The sequence below is a fragment of the Buteo buteo genome, chromosome 6 (assembly GCF_964188355.1).
Source record: "Buteo buteo chromosome 6, bButBut1.hap1.1, whole genome shotgun sequence".
In the NCBI taxonomy this organism is placed as follows: domain Eukaryota; kingdom Metazoa; phylum Chordata; class Aves; order Accipitriformes; family Accipitridae; genus Buteo; species Buteo buteo.
Window position 1 is genome coordinate 50217997 of NC_134176.1, and position 20506 is coordinate 50238502.

The window sequence follows — 20506 nt, forward strand, 5'->3', positions numbered from 1 at the left end:
ATACTTGCATTTGGTATGGGACCTTCCTCGTAAGAACTAGTGCCCAGTTTTCATTTTAGCAATGGGTAAAATGTAGTAAAGAGGTTGACTTAAGTTTGTTGCCACAGACTCTTTGGGTAGCTGCAGGAGTCCTGACTTTGATATTCTCTCATAAGCACAAACTGACTCTGCCTTCTGTTTCAGTACAGTGAGTGTTAAGCCAAGTCTACCTTAATTCCACTGGTATCTTGCTGACAGCATACTTTTATTGCCAGTGAAATTTATGCATGCACATGTTAAACTGAAGTTTATAAGCAAAGCATAACGTTTGGAGTGTCTTCATGCTCAGCTTTTGAATTCTTCTAGGTGCATCATCTGCATTAGTAGATGTCTATAAAGTAGATGTGGAGTGAGTCAGATGCTTCATGTCAAACATAAAGAAGTATGGTAAGATACATCTGTCTTTATCGGCTGATTTACAGGTGCAACTGGACCTGAATGTAAGCATTTGTAAGTAGTTTTGCAGTCTCTGAGGAATCAAATCTTCTAATATCCTACCAGTCATTTAGCACTGCTTATTTGCTATCTAAGATGACGGAGGAAGATCAAAAAGTGTTTGTTCAAGTCTGCCATTATTGCTTGCTTTTCTTTAGTTGTGATGTGTTTTGCTGGTGAGCAGATATTGGCAGGTATTGAAGGTATGTCTTTTTGATGCAATCTGGCTGCAAATTCCAGCTACTGAATTGTTCTAGTCCCTCTCCTTTTGTTTTCACAATACACTGTGGATTTTGGTAGAGTGAGAACAGATTTCTGTTGTGCTGAAATCAAACCTGGTGTGGATTTACACATGGCAAGGGGATAAGCAGAAAGAAAGAATGAATTTATTCACGTATGGAGCATAGTGTGTGCATTGTGTGATAGGAGAGCATCATGAGTACTCCTTTGGTCTCACAGCTACATACCAGCCTGGATCAAAATAATTCTCTTCACATTTTAAAAACTTTAAGCAGTGATCCATTGAAAGTATCCAGTGAACATCCCAGGTTTCCCACGAAAGACATGCGAAAGGTTTGGCAGCGAAGAGTTCATGCTTCATCCTTGGTGATAGATCTCTTTGCAAAGAGGCTGAAGTTCTTGGCATTGTTCATGAGGGTGTTGAACACATTAAGTGTCATGTGTTTCTTCCCCAAAACCTCTTTGGGCAGGGTGACTGCCTACTCTTACTGATTACATTTTCTGATACAGAGACAGCAGTGTTATCAGTAGTGATCTGTTCTGTAACATGCACGGTTCTCTGGAATGCTTTCAGGTAAAGGTTTTTTTGTGAAAGATATCCTTGACTTGGTTTCTTAATACAGTGTGAAGTGCTCAGTATGACTTATCCTTTTATTTATTTTTCCCTGATTCTTTTTCAGTGAGTATTAAATATTTAGATGCTAACATTTTTGGAAGTGGCTGCTAAAACAGATTGACTTTCCTTACTCAGTCCCCTTCTAAGTGAAACACGAGTCCCTTTTTTTATTCAGCCCAGATGGTATACTTCTTAAAGTGAGCAATGTGTTGCAGTGAAAATGGACTGCTTCTTTCCCCTTCTTCCCTTCCTCCTTTACTTAACGTCCGTATAGCTCATATTTGGGTTGAATTCAAAATTAGTCAAAGAGGCTGCAGAGTAAATATGTCAACTATTGGAAAGCCAGCTCGAAGGAATTTCTGCCCCTGCCAACAGGCGGTATAGCAAGTTGGCTGCACAAAACCTGACATCTGTATGGACCCTATTAGAAAAATGGACAAGATGATCTAGTTTGGTCCTTTCCATGTCGTGAATTGTGTGTGTCTGTAACACTGCTCCTCCTCGTGTGCATGCACAGAGCCCCCTGAGTCATGCAGTGGGCTGTGTGCTCAGCGGGCAGGAACGTCGCATTCCTCAGGGTTGGGAGGCGATGACTGCACTGAGGATTTCTTTGAGGGTTTTTACATCCGATAGAGGAGACTTGCAAAGTGAAGGAAGGAAAAGGAGCAATACGATTTAAAACAGTTCCACATGTGCAATTGTTTTGACAGTTCTTTATCCACCAATGGATTTTTTGGAGATGGAGTAATGCACATAACAAGTTCCTGGATGCATTGACTATGGCTCTCAAATTTCTGTCTGTAACCTGCAGCTCTCTTTAGCAGCTGATGAAGGCCATGTATTAAGTGAAATAGCTGTTGCTTTGAAATTGGATTGAGTCAGAGTTCCGTGTTCCCATTCTGCAGCAGAGCTTGCGCAGGGCTGTTGGCAAGTAACTTGATCTGCCAGTATCTTTTGTTTCCTGTTTGGTGAAAAGGGTAGTAATACATCCTTGCTTTAGAAGAACATTGAGGATAAATTTATCGTATGACAAAGGTAATCCTATAAACAAACAACTTACTGTGTAAAAAATAAAATTTGGTATCTGTTCCTGGAATGTTGCTTCAATTCAGTAGGGTAGAAGTATAGCTTTTATTTAAAGGAGTTGTTAAAAGTAACAGGGACTTGAGATCTTTTTTCGGGGGGTTGTTTCTTGGTTTGTGGCTTTTGCTTTTTGTAACTCTAAAAATTTCTTGAATGATTTGGCTTGGTCTAAATGTTTTCATTAAAGAAGCATGGAGATCATGGGTAAAGCTTTTCAGGCAAGATAACAGCATTAGATCTGACAGGAGCTGAACTGCGGTTATTCTGCACAGGAGGTGCTAAAGGTATCCATTTATCATATTTTCTCAGGAACACTGTGGTGCTTAGGGGGGAGAAGACAGTTCTGTACTTAGGGCAGGTAGCTGTCATTCTTAGCTAGCTACTTGCCCAAGTCTAAGAGAGGTCTCAGTTAAGTGTTGACAGCAGGATTTTTCATCTTGAATAGGTGCAGCTTCCGTGTGGAAGTGGAGTAGGTTGGATGCAAGATGTAAAAATGAGGTTAGACAAGAAGGTAGTGCAGAGCAACAGAGAGAGATGCCATGACAATGACACCTTTTTGATGTTGCTGCCTAAATTTGTACTGCCTAGGTGCTTAGGTTCTGAGAGCAAAAGCCTTGGTAATTCCTAGTTCTCTTGTCAAGCTTGAAATAACTCTGGTTTACATCAGAGACTTATTCTTAGCCAGGACGTTTCAGTTTTCTAATATTTGAGACCTTGTAAATTCTCTCTAATAAAAGGTATGACAACTACCAGGAAAGTCTTCCCATGGTCCCATACTGACCTGAAAGCTATTTCATGGGGTGAGTGTGGAGAAAGGTGTTAGGTTCTGCTGTGGAAGCTCTTGGATGCTTTATAACAAACTCGAGAACATGGCGTATTGGCTGTGCCTTTACACTGCAGAGAATACCCAGGTATCTCATCTGTTTCATATCTTGATCTGGTGACAGCATGCTGTAGTCTTGTAATACTGCGGTAGGTTTTCTCCAGTTGCCGGCAGAGGTGTTAGCAAACAACTCCCAGTGTGTAATAATAGCAGGTTGTGTAATGCTGGCGGTTTCACCCTCTGTAGCTGTTGGAGAGTGGTGATTTTGGTTTGGTGATTACTTACTAGGTACAGGTCAACGATACAAAGACTGATCTGAATGTGTTCAGTCACTGGTTTAAGGAAAAAACCAAACCAAAAAAACCCCCACCCTTGCTGGTTGAACATAGAACTGCAGAACTTGGTTAACAGTGATGCTGTAAGGCTGCACTAGCCCAGGGGTGGCTATCGACAGCGCCGTATCTGTTCGGTGTTTCATGGCAGGACTAGCCGAGGACAAAACGTTCCCATTGCTGGTTCAGATTTAGGGACTCGGGCATGAAGCAGAGTTGGGTACAGCGTTTCCCAGGGAGCTGTTGGGAGCAGGGAGGGTGCTGCCCGAGCGGGCTGGAGCTGAGCTGCTTCCAGCCGCTTCCAGCGTGTTCCAGGCTGCAGCCTTTTGCCATCACAGTGTAGAGAGCAAACCCGTTCTATCTTGATCGGAAGCACAGTGATGCAGGGAATGAAACTGAAGTTTAAATGAAACTGCTAAAAGCAAAAAAGATGTCAAATTGGCAGCTGCAGAGCCTGGCCTTGCTTTTTGCTGGCTCTCACTTTCTTTCTTTGGCTCTCCTGCTGTAGCACCTTACAGGTGGCTCTGGGTGTGCAGCCAGCAGCTGAGATTGCCCCATCTGCCTCAGAAGACCTTACTTGCACCTCTTTCTGAACTACCTTGTCCTTTAACAGCTCAGGGCAAATTTCCATTAAGGTATCTGTTCTGTGCTGGCAGATTCTCAAAACAACCCCAGGAGAGTCAGCCATTTGCAAGAAAAATTACATTTGAGAGGAATATGTTGTCTGGGGCAGACGTAGGCATAAAAAAAATACCTCCCTGAAGCATTCCTATCATGTCTTTTGAAACAGTAATGTAAAACATAGCAGTTTTGCCAGTGTCAGGGATGGAGCATTTTGCTACATTGTGGGGGAGGAAGGGAACCATCTGCACTTGGCTGCTTCAGGAGTTTCTGGAAAGCCTCATGCTTACAGGCTCGTTTTGGCAGCCGAGTTCTCCAAAGATGCTTGTATGGAGCAGGTTCTTCCCTGGGACTGCAGGAACGAGCTAGGAAAGGGTCTTCCCTGAAAGTGCTGATCCTGGGAGCTGTGATCTGCTCTGTGGCCTCTGTAGCGTTGAAGAGCGGGACACTCGCCATGCCATGTGTATGGAGCTTCTCCTGGCCACGAGAGCTCGGCTGGACTCCAGCAGGGGCAGGGAGCAAACTGGTCTGGGGTGGGCAACGGAGGGAACCGGCTGCAGCTCTGACACTCCCCAGGGTGCCAAAAATCAGGCAGTTATCCTCAAAATGGGTAAATGACAGGTAAATGATTAAGCTGCACGTTAACTTAATTTGTCCTTCCCGGTTTTGAACAGTGAAGATATGTGGGCAGGCAAGGGGGGGCATATTTTTGTGACACTTCCACCCTTATGGGGGCAGGTTTGTACTTCTCTTTTTTGCCTGGTCAAGTGCATGTGGCCTAGGACTAGCCTGGAATGTGACAGAGGAAGACGAGGGGAAGGATATTCTTTCTCTCACCCTCTGCCTTGTCTTGCAGCTTCCCCCTGGCTCAACGACATGCCATTTTGGTGCTTATTAAAACCATTGGGTATCATTATCTTCCTTTACTAAAGTTTGTGTTTCTGTGATATCTGCATTCCAAACACAATGCACAAAGCGGGAAACGTGGTAGATTAAAATGGCTGATTAGAGCTGTGCTTAAACTTGAAGGCAAATCTCTAGATTTCCCTCCTGCACGGTTCTCTTGATCTCCAGTATCCTGCCACTAAACCCCCTCCACTTGGCAGACTCTTAGTGTGCCAACTGCCTTACTAGCCTGTGGACAGATGTGTGCCAGGAGACTATATTAACACCAAGAAGCTCAATTCTAAGATTGATCAGCAGCACTGTGTTTAAAACTTAATTGAAAACCTAGTGTGAATTAGTCAACGTGTAACCTAGTTCCTAGCCCTTGGGTAGCAACAACAAAAAATTATTTTGCGAGGTAAGTACTGATCTGACAAAAGCATGGGAGTATGGAGCTGAGTTCTTGTAGCCTCGTCTGTTTTGCTTATGTTTAGACAGACCCTGTGGAGAGATTTTTTTTTTTTAACAAAATTTGCTTTCACCTGAGGATCCATAGAAGGCTGCATGTATGTTCCTAGAAAGAAAATAGCAAGAAAGAAATCTGTAAGATGGGGAGTATGAATGGAGAACAGGTAAAACGATAATTTAGGAAAAAGAAAGTGCTACCAAGTACCATACTCAGGATACTGATGGGGTAATGACAGAATAACCAGGGTCAAGATCCATTTGCCTCATCTTCATTCAACCACTGATAAACAGCTTGCTCAGTGTCTGCTTTTGCTGCTGTTTCTTTAAAATCCCCTGTAAACTTCCCTCTTTTCTGTTTGTTGCAGAGAGCCAACTGTTGCCTGGGAATAACTTCACAAATGAATGCAACATTCCGGGAAACTTCATGTGCAGTAACGGCCGCTGTATCCCAGGGGCCTGGCAGTGTGATGGGCTGCCGGACTGCTTTGATGACAGTGATGAGAAGGAATGCCGTAAGTGACCATTGCTATGACCTTAACATGCTTAATATCACGAGGCTTGGCTAGGTAGTGTTACCAGTGTGTTCTATAGTATGTATGAGGTAAGTAACAAAGCTACAGCCAGTTTCTTAATTTAGCTATTGTTAGAAAAAAAAGGACAGCCTTTCTTATTATTTCAGGTCTTTAATGTTCTTCAAATTGTCCAGTACGGCACTTGGTAGAAGGTACCTAAAACCCTATTCACAGATGGATAAATTGAGACAGACTGGACTTACAATTCTTCCAGTGGAAGAGTGATGCTCTGTGATTTTTAGGGATCCTGTGTATACTGCTTCAGCACACTGGCCAAGTGCTATAAGTTGACCTCCACTACCATCAAGACTAGTTCCTTTCATTTCAAAATTGTTAACTGTATCCTGTTAATTTAGTTCTCTCCTGTCAAAATGTAATTCCTAACCCTTTGAAACTTCATACTAACTTTCTGGAAAATAGACCAAATGAATTGATTAATAATGTTTACATGTTTTAATCCTTCCTACAGAACTTCCAGTTCTACAGAGCTAAAAAAATGTCTGATCTGTTTTTCCTCTTTGATTTCATCTTTTTCTTAGCATTAATTAAGCTTTAGTTAATGTTATTCAGCCATTAGTTAGCACGAACGTTTGTAGCCTACACATTTTACCCAGACAGCAAGATTATGCTGCAGCATAACACTATGATTTGAAATCCAGCTGGGAGTGAAAAAACTCTCAAATTTCATGTGATTCTAGAGTGACTGAGAAATTTCTGAGAAGTTACTGCTTTTTGTCTAACCAAAGTTGCTCCTTTACTTACATACTTTATGAAGGTTTTCATTACACTTAAACAGAATAATAAGAAGCTTACCTTTCCCAGGGCACTTCTAAAACATCATTAGCTTCGCTTATGGAGCAGAAGGAAGAAAGAATAGCTTCTTCAAAATTAATGGACTAGAAATACCAACTTTTGTTAAATGCACTTGCTTTTTTAACTCGATGCCTCTTCTTTAATCCCGGTTATAGATCCCTTTTAAAATAAGGGGGCTTTAATAACTGTTGTGGAAATCTCCATACACAGTTCGGCTTTAAGTCAGTGAGCTTTTCTCCCTTTCTAAGGCATTAAAAGTATCTGGATAAAATATCTGATGCTTTGCAGTCTTTATAAAACATCAGGCTCGTGTTGCAACATTGAAGACAGGTTAATTTTTTTTTTTTTCTTACTTAGATTGTAACATCTTGGGAAAGTATGGACATATTGTAAGCATTGATCCTTGTCATGCATGTCTGTTTACGCCCTAGCAGAATTTATTAGTGGGAGCTTTGGCAAGAATAAAAAATATCCAAAGTTCAACCTGTACCTTTCAGTGAGATGTTCCTGATGACAACAGCTGTGTGACTCTCAGGTTCCTCATTACCTGGCTTCTGAATATGCTCCTAGCATGGCTTTTGGTGTGCTGTTTCTACTTCTTAAAACAAGCTGAATGCTGGCTCTTCTCTGTATTTATATGATACAAACCCAGGAGTGTTTTCTGTCTCTAAGAATGTTGTCATCCTTTGCCTTGCATGAATTTTGTTTCACCCGGTACAGTTAGAAAATCTTAATCAAGATTTTCTTAATGAAAGCTGGGCCGGGTATTTACCCATGAATCAGTAACAGGAAAATATGCTTTGTGACTCTCTCTTCAAAAATTTCCTTACCAAAATCAGTTGGATCTAGTGAATTGCAGACAGTAATGAACATAGTAACTGACAATAAAATATAAATAGCTGCAAAATGACAATTCATAAAAGTTCTTGTCATGACAGACTCAAATAAACCTCACTGATCTAGGCTATGCTGCAACTATGAATTTAAGTTTCTGCAGAATTGTCCTTTGTTGGGTTTTTTATTTAAATACTTCCAGCCCACTTGATTTGTTAACAGTTTTCTGGATGAGCATCTTTTTGATCCTGCCCAAATTAACAGAGATAATTAGACTGTTCTTTCCTCTTCCTATATATCTATCTGCTATCTAAGCACCTTCATAAATGTAAAATTAGCATGGAAAAGAGGCAACGGGGAGAGCAAGCGATTCATGTCCTGTGCTAGCCTGCTGTTAGCAGGTCAGATAAGCCAAAACAGAATGGAGATAGTGCTCATTTGAATCTCCAAACAAAAAATTAATATTCGTGCAAAAAATGTTCTGTAACGCATCCAGAGAGCTTCAAGCTGGCCGTTCGGCACCTCCATCCTCTCCATTTTGGTCGGCAGCTTTTAACTCTGTGTATGCTGCCATGAGAAGCACGTCTAATGAACCAGCCACTGGGGGGGGGCGTTGCTGAATATGCTTGTGTAGCTACGGTCTGTGCACCATGGCAGAGACATGGGATGTGAGAGGAGTCACTGGGGGAAGGAATTACAGCATTAGTAAGGAGACTGGGATGGTTTTGTGTTGGTAGCTGTTGGCTCATGTCTGAATTGAGGAAGTTGGCTTACTGTCTGAAGGATGGGTGATTCCTTCTAACCCAAGAAACATCCCCTTTTGAATCCTGCTGAGCACTGAGCCGTGGTGATAGCTTCAGAGGGACAATTTCAGTCACTTACGTATGTGAGTATATCCATAAAGTGTGTGTAGCTAAAAAAGTTTGGTTTACTCTCTTAATGAATTTTGGAAATGGTCCCATTCTTACAGTGTACTGTTAGTGTTACTGACCCGTCTTCTACATCAGAAACTAATAAAAATTTAGATAGGCTTATACAGCCCAAATCTGGTGTTAGAGGAGTTCTTAGCTCAGAGTTCAGGCATTGAAAGGCAGCCCTGGTGTCTTAATCTGAGAAGGGCAAAGGAAGAAGAAAAATCACTTGTCTCTTCTCCCCCTTCCAGCTTGTGTCAATCTGTAGAGATAGGCTCCTAGTTTACTTCAGGCTGGAAGGGCTTCTGGAGGTCGTTTGGTCCAGCCGCCTGCTCAGAGCAGGACTAACTTGGACCAGGGTTGCTCAGGGCCTTGTCTGGTTAAGTTTTGCACATTTCCAAGGATGGAGAGTCCACAGCCCCACTGGGCACCTGTTCCAGGGTTTGAATAATAGGACGAGAGGAAATGGCCTCAAGTTGCAGCAAGGGAGATTTAGGTTAGGTATTAGGAAAAATTTCTTTACTGAGAGGGTTATTAGACATTGGAACAGGCTGCCCAGGGAAGTGGTTGAGTCACCATCCCTGGAGGTATTCAAAAAGTGTGTAGATGGGGTACTCCATAACATGGTTTAGTGGGCATGGATGATGGTTGGACTCAATGATCTTGAAGGTGTTTTCCAACCTAAATGATTCTATGATTCTATATGCCCACTGGGAATAATTTTTTCCTGGTACATGATCAGTCTCCAGTGATGAGATAGGAGCTGTACCAAACAATTTTTAAAGATGTGCAGTGCAATTAACATTCAGGTCCTCTGGCCTTAGTTTGTGGGAGAGGGGAATCTAGGAGCCCAGGAATTGTTCTTCTTGTCTGCAGAAACAGCAGCTGAAGACTAAGAACAGCTGACATTCAAAACGTGTAAGCGTGCGCGTCGCATCTGGTTGTGTCATTGTACCAGTTTGTGTTGTGTTACTTGTGTCAGGCAACTCCAGGGAGGACAGCCATGCTTGAAAGTGTCATGCTAGCATCGCAAGGGTTGGAGCGTGTGTGTATGTATAGATATAAAACTTTTTAATTTTTTAAATTGTTTTAGGCTAGGCTTTGTTACCTTCCTCCTATCAGAATAGGGCTCTACTTAGTAAAACTTACCTTGCAGCAAAATTGGAGTCCTTTGTTTTCTGCTGTGATGTTGCTTTGCATTAGCTGAGCTGTTGATAGTGAAGACAAAGCCATAGGAGTTGCATTAGCAGCATGAGATGGCTGAGTTCCCAGTGTGTTACTACTGAGCCGTGCTTTAAGCTACTTTGTCTGCGATTCCTCATCGACTAACTAGTTCGCTTTGAAAGGCTTAAACCTTGCTTTAAAGTGTTTGTGTGTGACTAGGAGTTTGGTTACAGGATTCACTTGGTACTGTGGACTGGTTTTTCTGTGAATACCAGTATGCTGTGTTTTGGCGTGCCCACTGAGGAAGTTTCATGCATGTGTGTGTCTGGTTATGTGCAAAGTCTGTTCTCTTTCTTTTGGATTGCCTGACGTTTGAACATGGATGTCCAGCAATATTGTATCAATTCTGTTGCTGTAGTATCTCATCCTATCTGTCCCCCTTCAAACAGGAGCACTTACAACTCAGTCCAGTTCTCATTTTCTGTGGCCAGCAAGTAAAAAGTGCCGGTCTGGGTGCGAGGAGGAAATAAGATGCAAAGCAGAATTACCTGCACCTTGTCCATGCATGTCTTATCTCTTCCCTTTCTTCCTTTTGTCCTTTTTCTGTCTCCTGCTCTGCAGGACCATCTCCGTTAACTATGTCACTTTGCTTGTGGGCTTTCCCTTCGTCTCCCACGCTTGCCAGAATCCATACATACCATCTGTCCTCTTCCTTGCTTCCTCTGTGCCCTGACCCGTGATCCCTTTAACACTTCCCGTGCCAGCTGTCTGTATGCTGTTTAGTACGCAGAACAATTCTCGTGCTCTTGCCTTCTGTCGTGGCGGTGTGATGACAGAAGAATTTTACCTGGTTTTATGTGGGGAGGAGGGTTGAGAAAAGGTGTAAGAGGGAGGGAATAAGCTGAGACGGTGACTTCTCATTGTCATAAATAAGAACTCCTTCTCCTTGAAGCTGAGTATCTCTTTGGCTCTTCCTCTAAGCCACTAATTGAGCTTGAAAAAGAATTAATTGACCATAGCAGTGTAAATGTTTTGTGAGTATTTCCAGTAGTTTGAGTAATTTGAGTCTGAGTAATCTGCTATCATCAGTGTATCTCCCAAAATGGTGAACCCTTTTGTAGCTCATTCCCCCGGCTCTGCTGGTTCTTGTCTGTTGGATTGCTCATCAGCCTGTGTATTCCAGCATCTGTCACGTAGGTTTCTTTTAAAGTTAGTGGGCTTTTAACTACTGTTTTTTAGCTGTGTAAATGATTTATAACAGAAGCTGAGACTCCTCTTGACAAATGCAGAGTCTTTACCAACAGGACTTCCCTGTGGAGTTTATAGGTGTTGACTGCGTATCTCCTAAATCCTGCTCTGGTTGCATACCAGGCATATATATACCTGGGGTGAGTACTTGCACTAGTCAAGGTGGGAGATGCATGCTGTCATCCACTCTGTTTTCTGTCTGTTATCAGATATGGAAGATGCAAAATGGCACAAAATAGAGAACCTGAATGGACAGAGCCTAGAAATGTGTGCTTGCATGTTTCAAAACATTTTGAGGTAAATGGATTCTCCTTAGTGCTGACCTTTATACCTACCTACACGCTGACATACTCCTTTGGGGCCAAGACCTGCGTCCTGCTGTTGGAAGGATTCTCTCCTTGAGGTTAAGAGTACACTAATGTTCTTACTTAAGCTCATAATTTACTCTGTCATCTTTGTTTCCTCTTCTCTTTCTCTTTGTACATCTTGGTATTAGATTATTACAGAAAGAACAATATGAACACTGAAAACGGCTTTTGTCAGCTAATGAGCAACAGCTAGTGGAGAGATGGCATGTTGCTGCCTTTGTCAGCTAACGAGCAGCAGATGGTGCAGATTCAGAGCATGGCACATCATCCGTGCTAAGTGCCTGGCATGACAGCAGCCAGAATTAGAGACATACTAAGTACCCAGAAGTCTAGATTTTCCTTCATGGCTCTTCTGAGAGCCATTTCTTACATGCCAAGTTTGTGTGTTCAGCTACGAGCAAATAGTGGCACACAGTGAATACAGTGACTAGCTGTGTTAATACAAGAGCTAAAGAGTGTGGGCTGTGGGCTAGAAAAAAAATCCTATGCAAGGATAGTCTAGGGGTGGTGTGTTCTCATGTTAGGAACTTCTGCCTCATGTGTTTCTGTTTCTAGTTGCCACTGTTGCTCATTCAACACAAAGGTAAAGCATGTTTTTGAGTCAATGCTAAAGGCTGTGTGATTGAGTGTAGAGATGTCTGAGCAACAGGGCATCATCCATGCTTGTAAGAGCGTGCTGCCAACACACTTCTGCACTGGCTAGCAAGGGCTGGCCTCTGTAGGAACATCTGGAGCTGCAGTAGTAAAAAGATCACTTCATCACCAGCAATCTATCATCATCAGACCTTGCTCTGATTGTCCTTCAGACAGAGTCTTTATGAGTGAGACTTCTCCATGGGGGAGAATGTCTTCATTAAGTGAAGTGCTTCACGAAAATGGACAATTTTAACTAGCATTTCCCAGACAGGTATTGAAGACACCTGCCAAGTGGGTTTCCACTAAAGGTCAGCTTTGTCTCTTGCCTGAGACACACAGGCTTGCAGGGAACACCTTGCAGACAGAACTGAAGGGTTTATAATGTTTGCAGTCCTGGGTTGCACTCAGCATGGTGTGGTGAGCCAAACTTTTCTGGAGTCCCACACCAGTAGGCTAACTCTTATAGCCCTGAATGTTGTGACTCATATTTGGGCAATCTGGGAAACAAATTTAATCCAGGTGTCTAGCAGATCTGGTAAGAGCCTTTCTGTTTCTCTGTAAGGGAACTGAAGCCCTTGGAGACCGTGCTGAAGCCAGGGTCCTGCTGAAAAATACCCTAGGATCTCCTAGATCTGGTAGTCTGCAGGCTGTAGTGCAAAGATAAAGGCCTGGGAAAACTTAAATTTTCTTTTTATGTTCAATTCCTTAAAAAAGTGTTTTGGAGGGCTTTTATTAATGTGTGGTGGTAGTGTTTTCTCATTGTCTTTTTATGGTTGTAACCATGCTTCTATTGTTGTTTTTGCAAGCATTTTTAAATGTCTTTGGCAGGTTAGTAGAATAATATTTGAGATAGCCCTGTACTTGCTTGTTCATTGCTAATATGTTGGCATATTAATCCTTGATTTCATCTTCTTTTATGTGTCTCTTAACCATGTTCTTGGGTTTACCCTATAGAGTTTGAACTGTGTGTTTATATATAATAAAAATGCCCTATTTTTTCACATTCCATTCTGTGTCTTTTGTATGTTGGGTATATTTTCAGTTCTCTGTAATCTGTCTAAATGTGCACAGCATTTTTTATAAATGGTCTATAGTCTCAGAAGACTATAAATCTTCTGTTGTCATCAGGAGGTGGACTGAGCGAGTGGGAGATGTTAACTAACCTTGCATCGTTCCAAGTGTTTGTGTCTGCACTCTTGCTCTTACTCTTCGTTGACCCTGCACTGGTGGGGAACTAGACTGGATTAGCAATAAATATATTGTAGTTCGAAAATACAGCCCACGATAACCATTTTTAAGTTTCCCCAAGCTTTTGCGCACCTTATTGTTAGGTCTCCAATTTAAAAACTACCTACCAGACGATCGTTTACTGCTCCCTCTGGTGTTCACTTGTAACAGGTTTTACTGTTCGACACGTCCAGGATTTGGAGAGTCTGCGGGAAAGCGTTTGTAACAAACAATTACGCACAGTCGTGGATGAGATACAAAGACTCTCTCACAAGAATTCTAAATGAAACCCACACTCTGTAATTAGCAGCCTGGCTTTCCTAGATTATGTGAAGAATCTTTTCCTGTGCTCTAAAACCTTTCAGTTGGGAAACTGAAACTCTCACAGAACAAAGACAGGTTAGGTTTTCATCTTCAGATTGGTACTTCAGGTGCCTTTTGACTGACTTAATTACATCCAGTTTCTGCAGAAGAGGTAGTTTTTGAAGAATTGTATGTATTAAAAGCTTCACAGCATCAGAGGGGTGGAAATTATTTTAAAAAGAAAAAAAGCCCACTGAAACCGACGTCGTGGCTGGGGAAGTTGCCCTGTCATTGGAGAAGCTCTGGAGTGCAAGAATTCCTGCGCTGCCCTGCGCAGCCCGCTGTAGGAAGGAGGAGGATGGAGCGGGGACCCCACCAGCTTCAAACCCATGTCATATGCCTGGAAGCCTCAGATAGGGACTGTCAGACTGCCTTGTCCTGCCCGCTTTGATACGGGGTAGATTTCAGAAGGCAGCTTTCAGATTTGTTGCTGTTCACTGCTTCAAAAAAAAAAAAAAATAGGAAAAACTCAGGGAGTTTGCCCTCGATCAGGAGCGTGCTTCGAGTCTGCTCTACAGGAAGGTCACAAGCTGGAATTATACTAAGGCGTTATTATGTACCCATGCTTTTCCCTTTGGAAGTCCCCAAATTAAAATGGAGGTGCAGGCAAAATTTACTAATAAATGGTCATTACTATCAACCCAAATTATTCTGGTGACAGTCTCAATTTAGATGTTTGTCCTCGCCTTCCTTACGCTTGCTGTGAGAGCAGTCAAATTCGTGACTTCCATACTGCTAAGTAACCAGATCTAGCAGCCACTTTAAAAGACAGAGAGAAAAGGTCTTGCAGAGACAGTGAGTTCTGCAATCTCTATAAGCTATTTAATGACTGCTTATTATGATAGTACAATTGTTACAGCTGAAGATATTTTGCTTGGGTTTAGCCACTTGGCAGAGTCAGCCTAATAAGTGCCTTTCATGTACAGGAACAAAGGGCACAAAATAACTCCGGCTGCTATCCTTTTAAATACTAGGCTTTAGGCTCAACAAACAGAGCTCAGTGCGCTGCAGAATGAGATGCAGAGTTTTGTTAGTAAGAAATGGCTGCCCAATTCAGAAGGGATTGTCTAAACCAGCCGAGATGTCCTAGAAATACAGTAGCGGGCCAAGACCCCGGGTAGGACTAATCCTACCCGTCTGTAAAGATTACTGACTTTGAATTGTTTAATATATCAGCGGCCCCCAAAAATGATTCTTAAAGCATTAGTTAAAGCCTGGTGTTAACTAAGGCTAATGCTATAGAAGATGAGGTGCAGGGTGGTATTTTCAACAGACGCATTCAGATTCCTGGGATTAAGATACAGCATTACATACCTGCAACAATTTTTTGGACTGCTCCGTCATGTGGAAAGGTGAAATCATCTCATCTGCTGCAGTCTGTTGCTGCTAGCCAGGTGCACTTTTAGCTTTGAGAAGTTTCCAGTGCTGGTTTCTGATAAGTTTGGATTCTCTCTTGCTAGTTAACAGCTTATAGTAGGGTGAGCTAAATAGCTGTGAAGTGTGTGTTGTATCAAAGCTCACCACATGTTGGAAAAGATAAATAAGCAAGTAATGAATACTTGCAAGTAAGTGATTTAGGGACCTGTCACTTAAAAAACAAACAAACAAACAAAACAAGGGGTTTTTAAAACCAAAAGGGAATTCCAGCATCAAAATCACTTTGACACATTTGAGGATTTTATCTTATGATTCTAACCCCATTCACAAGTATCAGAGCTGAGCTTGTACTCTAGTTAATCAAATCTATATCCGCTACTTTGGGAAGTGTGGAGTGGCTGTGACATGGCTCAGGGCACTCACCAGAGGATTAGGTGACTGTGAACTTTGGTCATTGTCTGTGTGCAGTTTTGGAGATGGTGACAAGCCTCTGCTGCAAATGGATGTGTCCAAAGACAGCCAAATGGTTGATACAAATAACGAAGCTAGCTGTCAAATACTGATTTACTCTGCTCTTTGATCCCCCATGAGCATGAAGGAAGACAATACAGGCACAAAGAACAAGATAAAGGCATAGAGATAAATATAAAAGCAGTATGTTAAAATAACTAGTATAATTACAGCAACTTGAATACTTTTAAAATCTGTGTTCCTGCTAAAAATCTATGTGAAATGGTGGAAATGTGGGGCTTGTGGGTTTTTTTGAGAGTATGATCTGGGAATTTAACTCTCCCTATAAACAGGACTAACAGTCTACCTTTGTGGTGCCCTACCTTACACTATATCTCCATCTAGTGCATTTTAAATGTCTGTGGAGAAAGCACAAGTCTGTAAGTAAACCTGTAAGTAGGTGTTTTTTTTTTATTAACTACTTGTTGGGGGGGTAATATATGGAAGGAGAAAATCTAACAGCAGGGCCAGAACTAAGGAAGAGAGAAACATTCTGCCAGAGCTTGCACCCTGGAAGGATCGTGGCAATGAAAAGCTGCAGTCAAAGTAGGTTTTGTGTATTTATGTTAATGGAGTAAGCGCTGTCATGTGCTAGGATTCCAGGCTGCCAGGTGTTGTGTGAACGACAATCTTACAAAACTGTACAAAACCAATCTTTAGTGGTCGTGTTCTTATTTATAATCCAGTAATAATTTGTGTAAAAGGCTAGTGAAATTAACACCTTTTTTTCTTTTTCTAAACAACTAGAATATATAACAGAAAGCTAGGAATTCCTCTATAAAAGTAGTTGTATGTATTGTAGTAGTTGTGCGTGTACCCATGGGAGACCTCTGGGTTTCTGTTCACAACTTATGATCCCTGAGTGCTTTTAAGCCGCCTTCTGTTTTTCTTGCTGCTTCCTGTTATCTCCTTGCTGACCTGGAATATTTGTTGCAGGTAGGTGACAAACATCAGAATTCTTAAGCAAAGCTGAATATTAAACAATGCATGAAATGAGCATCTGCATTAATTGGGAAGGAGCTGTAAGCCAGCTGCTGATCTTTTTGTCACTCACTCAGATGGCTCTCAAACTCAGAATATCAAACTGGAATTAACTCGTTTTCACTCATGATTAAGCAACCAAATACTTAGTAGTTATAATAAGATTTATAGTGAAGTGGCCATAGTGAATATTTCATTTGAAGCTCAATTACAGAAATTTACACATGAGTAAGGGCAAGTGCAATAGCTACTTACATTTGATAGCTTTTTATGCGGGGAGATCAAGAGGGTTTGTGGTGCTAATTATTTAATCCTCTTGATGGTCTCCTCTAGATGGGGGTCAGTAAATAGCTTGATTGAAGAGCTTGGAATCAGACAGGTTTAACAGTTGGATGGAATTGGTGGCACAACTGAAATAAAAAGATCAGGTAGCTAGTAGCCCAGGATGGAGTGAGGGATCGTAGCCCATCAGGCACACTGATGTCCTCCGAGGAGGGTCGCCCTTGCTACTAAGTCCCTTAAGGGCAACATTCTGCCCTGCCTGTGTGCATCCTGAGTAACTTAACAACTTTGAAGTTGTGCTTAATTTGTATGGTGTAACAGCTGATTTAGGATTTGTCCTTTTGTATGAAATTATTGTTCAGGTTGTTTAATGAGTGGTAACTTGTAAAATACTTCTTTTAGTGAGAAATCGCTTTACCGAATGTCAGAAAAAATAAGCTTTTTGTCTGTGCTCTCTTCTGGCATCTCATCTGCTTTGTGATGATTTTGAAGGACTGAAACATAGACTTCTAGACCATGGAAGATTACTTTAAGGCCTTACTATCTGGCAAGAAGTAAAGGCCACTGTCCTATAGTAGTCCAACTCTGAAGTGCTTTCTTTTTTTCCCCCTTTCAAAGCAAGCAGTTTACTCTTCACAGCAGCAGACTCCATTGGCTTTTTTACTTTAGTGTTGTCCTTTCTCTCTTACTGTAAACTATAGTGTAAATATTGCCTGTGTAAGTGGGTGATATTTTACTGTGTTGGAGGCAACCTCTGACATTTCCTATGGGGCTAATTTCACTACTTTAAAAAAAAAAAAATAAAATTGCTGCCTTTAAAATAAAGTACTTTTTAGGCTCCGCTTTCTCTGAGTTTACATTAGCAGTTTATGACTAGCAACTCTTTCACCTGAGTGGTTAAACAGGGAGCAAAGGTAAGAGTGACCCAAGGGCTTTTTGTGGGTGCAATGAGTGCTCCACAGTTGGCTGTGTTTTGGATCAAAACTCATTGAAATAAATAGTTGCTTTGTCTTGAATTGGAGAACATCTGGCATAGTAGGCTGTTGGGTGGATTTTACACTGGCAATAGTACTCAAGTGTTAGCTTTTTTCTAGATAGGAAAAAGCAAGCAGGGGAAGTGAAACTTCTGCGTCATTCTGCCAGACAGCCCTGTTGAAGAGCTCTGTGAGCCAACAAATGATGCATTTGCCTTCAGCGCTGAGGCAGCTGAATGACTGGTAGCACGGGTTGCAGCGGCTTTCCCACTGGGAACTGAACTGAGCATACTGTAGGGTCCAAACAGCAATTAACTAACCCAAAATTACTGTTAGCATTAACTGGGTTAGGGTTTATATCAGTTCTTGGGGTGAAAGGGATCGTACCCTGGTGCCATCCTGCTTGTGTTACACACGGTGTTGTAAAATTGATCCTTCTCTTCTTTGTAAATTGAGGTTAAAACCTGTTTTTCAAAGAGCAGGGGCAAGTTGAAAAGATGGCTACCTTTAACTCCTTCGTGTAGAGTCTTTACTGAAATGCTGTGCCTGGCCACGCATGGATCAAGAGAGACTGGATTTACGGTGCTGTCTGATGTGGCTGTGGCACCTCTCAGTGTAAATTAACAACAGCAGAGAAGTTTAAGGTGGTTCATTATCAGAGTCAGGAAAATACCTGTGGCTCTGCAATAATGCAGCATCTGCACACAACAGTTTCTGTCTGGAGAGTTGCTCTTGTCGCATGCAAGTAATCAAGTTTTGATTAGCTGAATAAATCATCATCTGTTGTTGGATTGAGATGTGTGGGCGTGAAGCAGCATAAAGTTATTTTGCCTGATTGCTACCTGGAGGGGTTCTAAGGCAACAATCTGAGTTCAAAGATGCTTACGCTGAAATACTGTGCAGTTTACTTCTGGCTGCAGGTTGTCACAAAATGTCTGCTGTTGGATCTGCTACATCCCATTTCCCTCACTCCAGATTGCAAAATAACAGAAATATTTCAAAATAGAACTGTTTGTAGAGTTAAAAGAAGGAAATGTGCTTGTCCTAGTGGCCGCATCATGTGGGGTGCTGCTTGTGTGCTATCTTTGCATCTGTTGCGTGCAATAAGCAGTGCCTAGTTCGCTGTAAGGAGGCATGAAATGCTGGAGGTGTGGACTACCTGGCTCAACAATAGCGATCCAGTCAGAAAGTTTCTTCCCTAAAGTTTCATTAGCAAGACTTGTGTACTGGCTTCTGTAAGAGAAACTCAACCTGTCATAAATGTATGATGTCTTCTCTTTTAAGCATTGTGTCATTATAGTGGGGCACAGCTCTAATATTTTACTGTGATATCTAAACAGTAGGTTGGTATCTACTTACAATTACATATGACAAATTTTTTTCCAAGAAGCTGAGCCATGCCATCTTGTCCTGGCTATATTACTCAAACCTGTATTCCACAACTGCACTTTATTTGCTGATAATTATAGAAGACATTTGATGTCTTTGCTGCTCTATCTATGGAAATAAAAATCATCTGCGTGTCACAGAAGATCTGTTGTAACCTTCTAGTTGGGTTTTAAGTCTTTGTAGCCAAGTCAAGAGTGTCAGAATTACTTTTATACAAGGGGGTATCTATATACAGTATAAGGTTTTATACAGTATATGCCAAATCTGATTTTTTTTTTCCCCTGCTGTTGTTCATCTCTGCTGAGAAATAATAAAATGGATTATAGTTTTTGAAAAATTGTGCTGTTTCGCACTTGGTACCCTAAAGATAGCAAAATGTTTTTCTGCTAATGCTGTAGAGCCATGCCTGCAAACTGTCACATCTTCAGCAGAATGTACAACTGGTCCTGATGGGCAGTTACTATTTTTTTAGAGCCTTAAAAGAAGGGGGTGGGAGGATCGGTTTCTGCATAGCATAAGGAGCAACTTCACACGCTCACACATAAAACTGCCAAAATAGTTTTCTTGAACTTAAGCAAACCAACCTGGCGGGAACATTTGGCAAACTTATATTGTGGCCAGCAGTTCTCTGCCAGCATCTTCACCACTTGCTTCACGTTTGAATTTTAAGAGGCGAGAAGAATATTTTAGGGAAGAGCAATTTCTTCCCATGGCTAATGGAGTCAGAGGAGGCTCCTCCAGTGCATGGTGGTTCACCGACACCTCTTTCTAGATACGACGGCAATTCACTTTTGTGTAGTGTAAATACAGATTCATGTTAATGTTTCAGTCCTGGATTGCTTTTGCCATGACTAGGTAACAAATGAAGAGTGGAGCTGGAGTGAATTGATCCTTTTCTGCCATAGGTTCACATATTGGTTGAATGTCAGGTTATTTGGGGTGGGTTTTGTACTTGCTATATTTCTGCAATTGGATCCAGGCTGGATCTGCTATTTGAGTGGCCTTTCTTTAGACACAGGTTTGTAAATTGCTATGTGATTTCCTTCAAGTGTGTCCGTCAGTCCTTACCCCTTCCCCTCCACCGTGTGGTCTCTCAGTTCTTAGGTTCTGGAGACCTAGGCTCAGGAGGACTTGCCAGTTCCTTCAAAAATAATCAGCTACTCCCTTCCTTTTAGCTGGTTATAACACCAAGGCTAAATAAGGTCAGATGATCCACATGCGTCCGTGTCCTTTTTCACTTCTCTTTTGTCATTTCCTGATAGCCCAATAATTTTTTATTACCCTGAGCCCATTTCAGCCAAGTGCAACAGAAGGA

The 20506-nt window shown here is 41.8% G+C and overlaps 1 protein-coding gene across 2 annotated transcripts in view; it reads left to right on the forward strand.

The window, feature by feature from the left end:
• LDLRAD3 (low density lipoprotein receptor class A domain containing 3) overlaps positions 1-20506 on the forward strand; it is a 124475-nt gene that overhangs the window by 38386 nt on the left and 65583 nt on the right. For both annotated transcript variants that reach the window (XM_075030931.1, XM_075030932.1), the window contains exon 2: positions 5908-6054. In XM_075030931.1, the coding sequence (XP_074887032.1) occupies positions 5908-6054 (147 nt within the window). The remainder of the gene's footprint in view (positions 1-5907; positions 6055-20506) is intronic.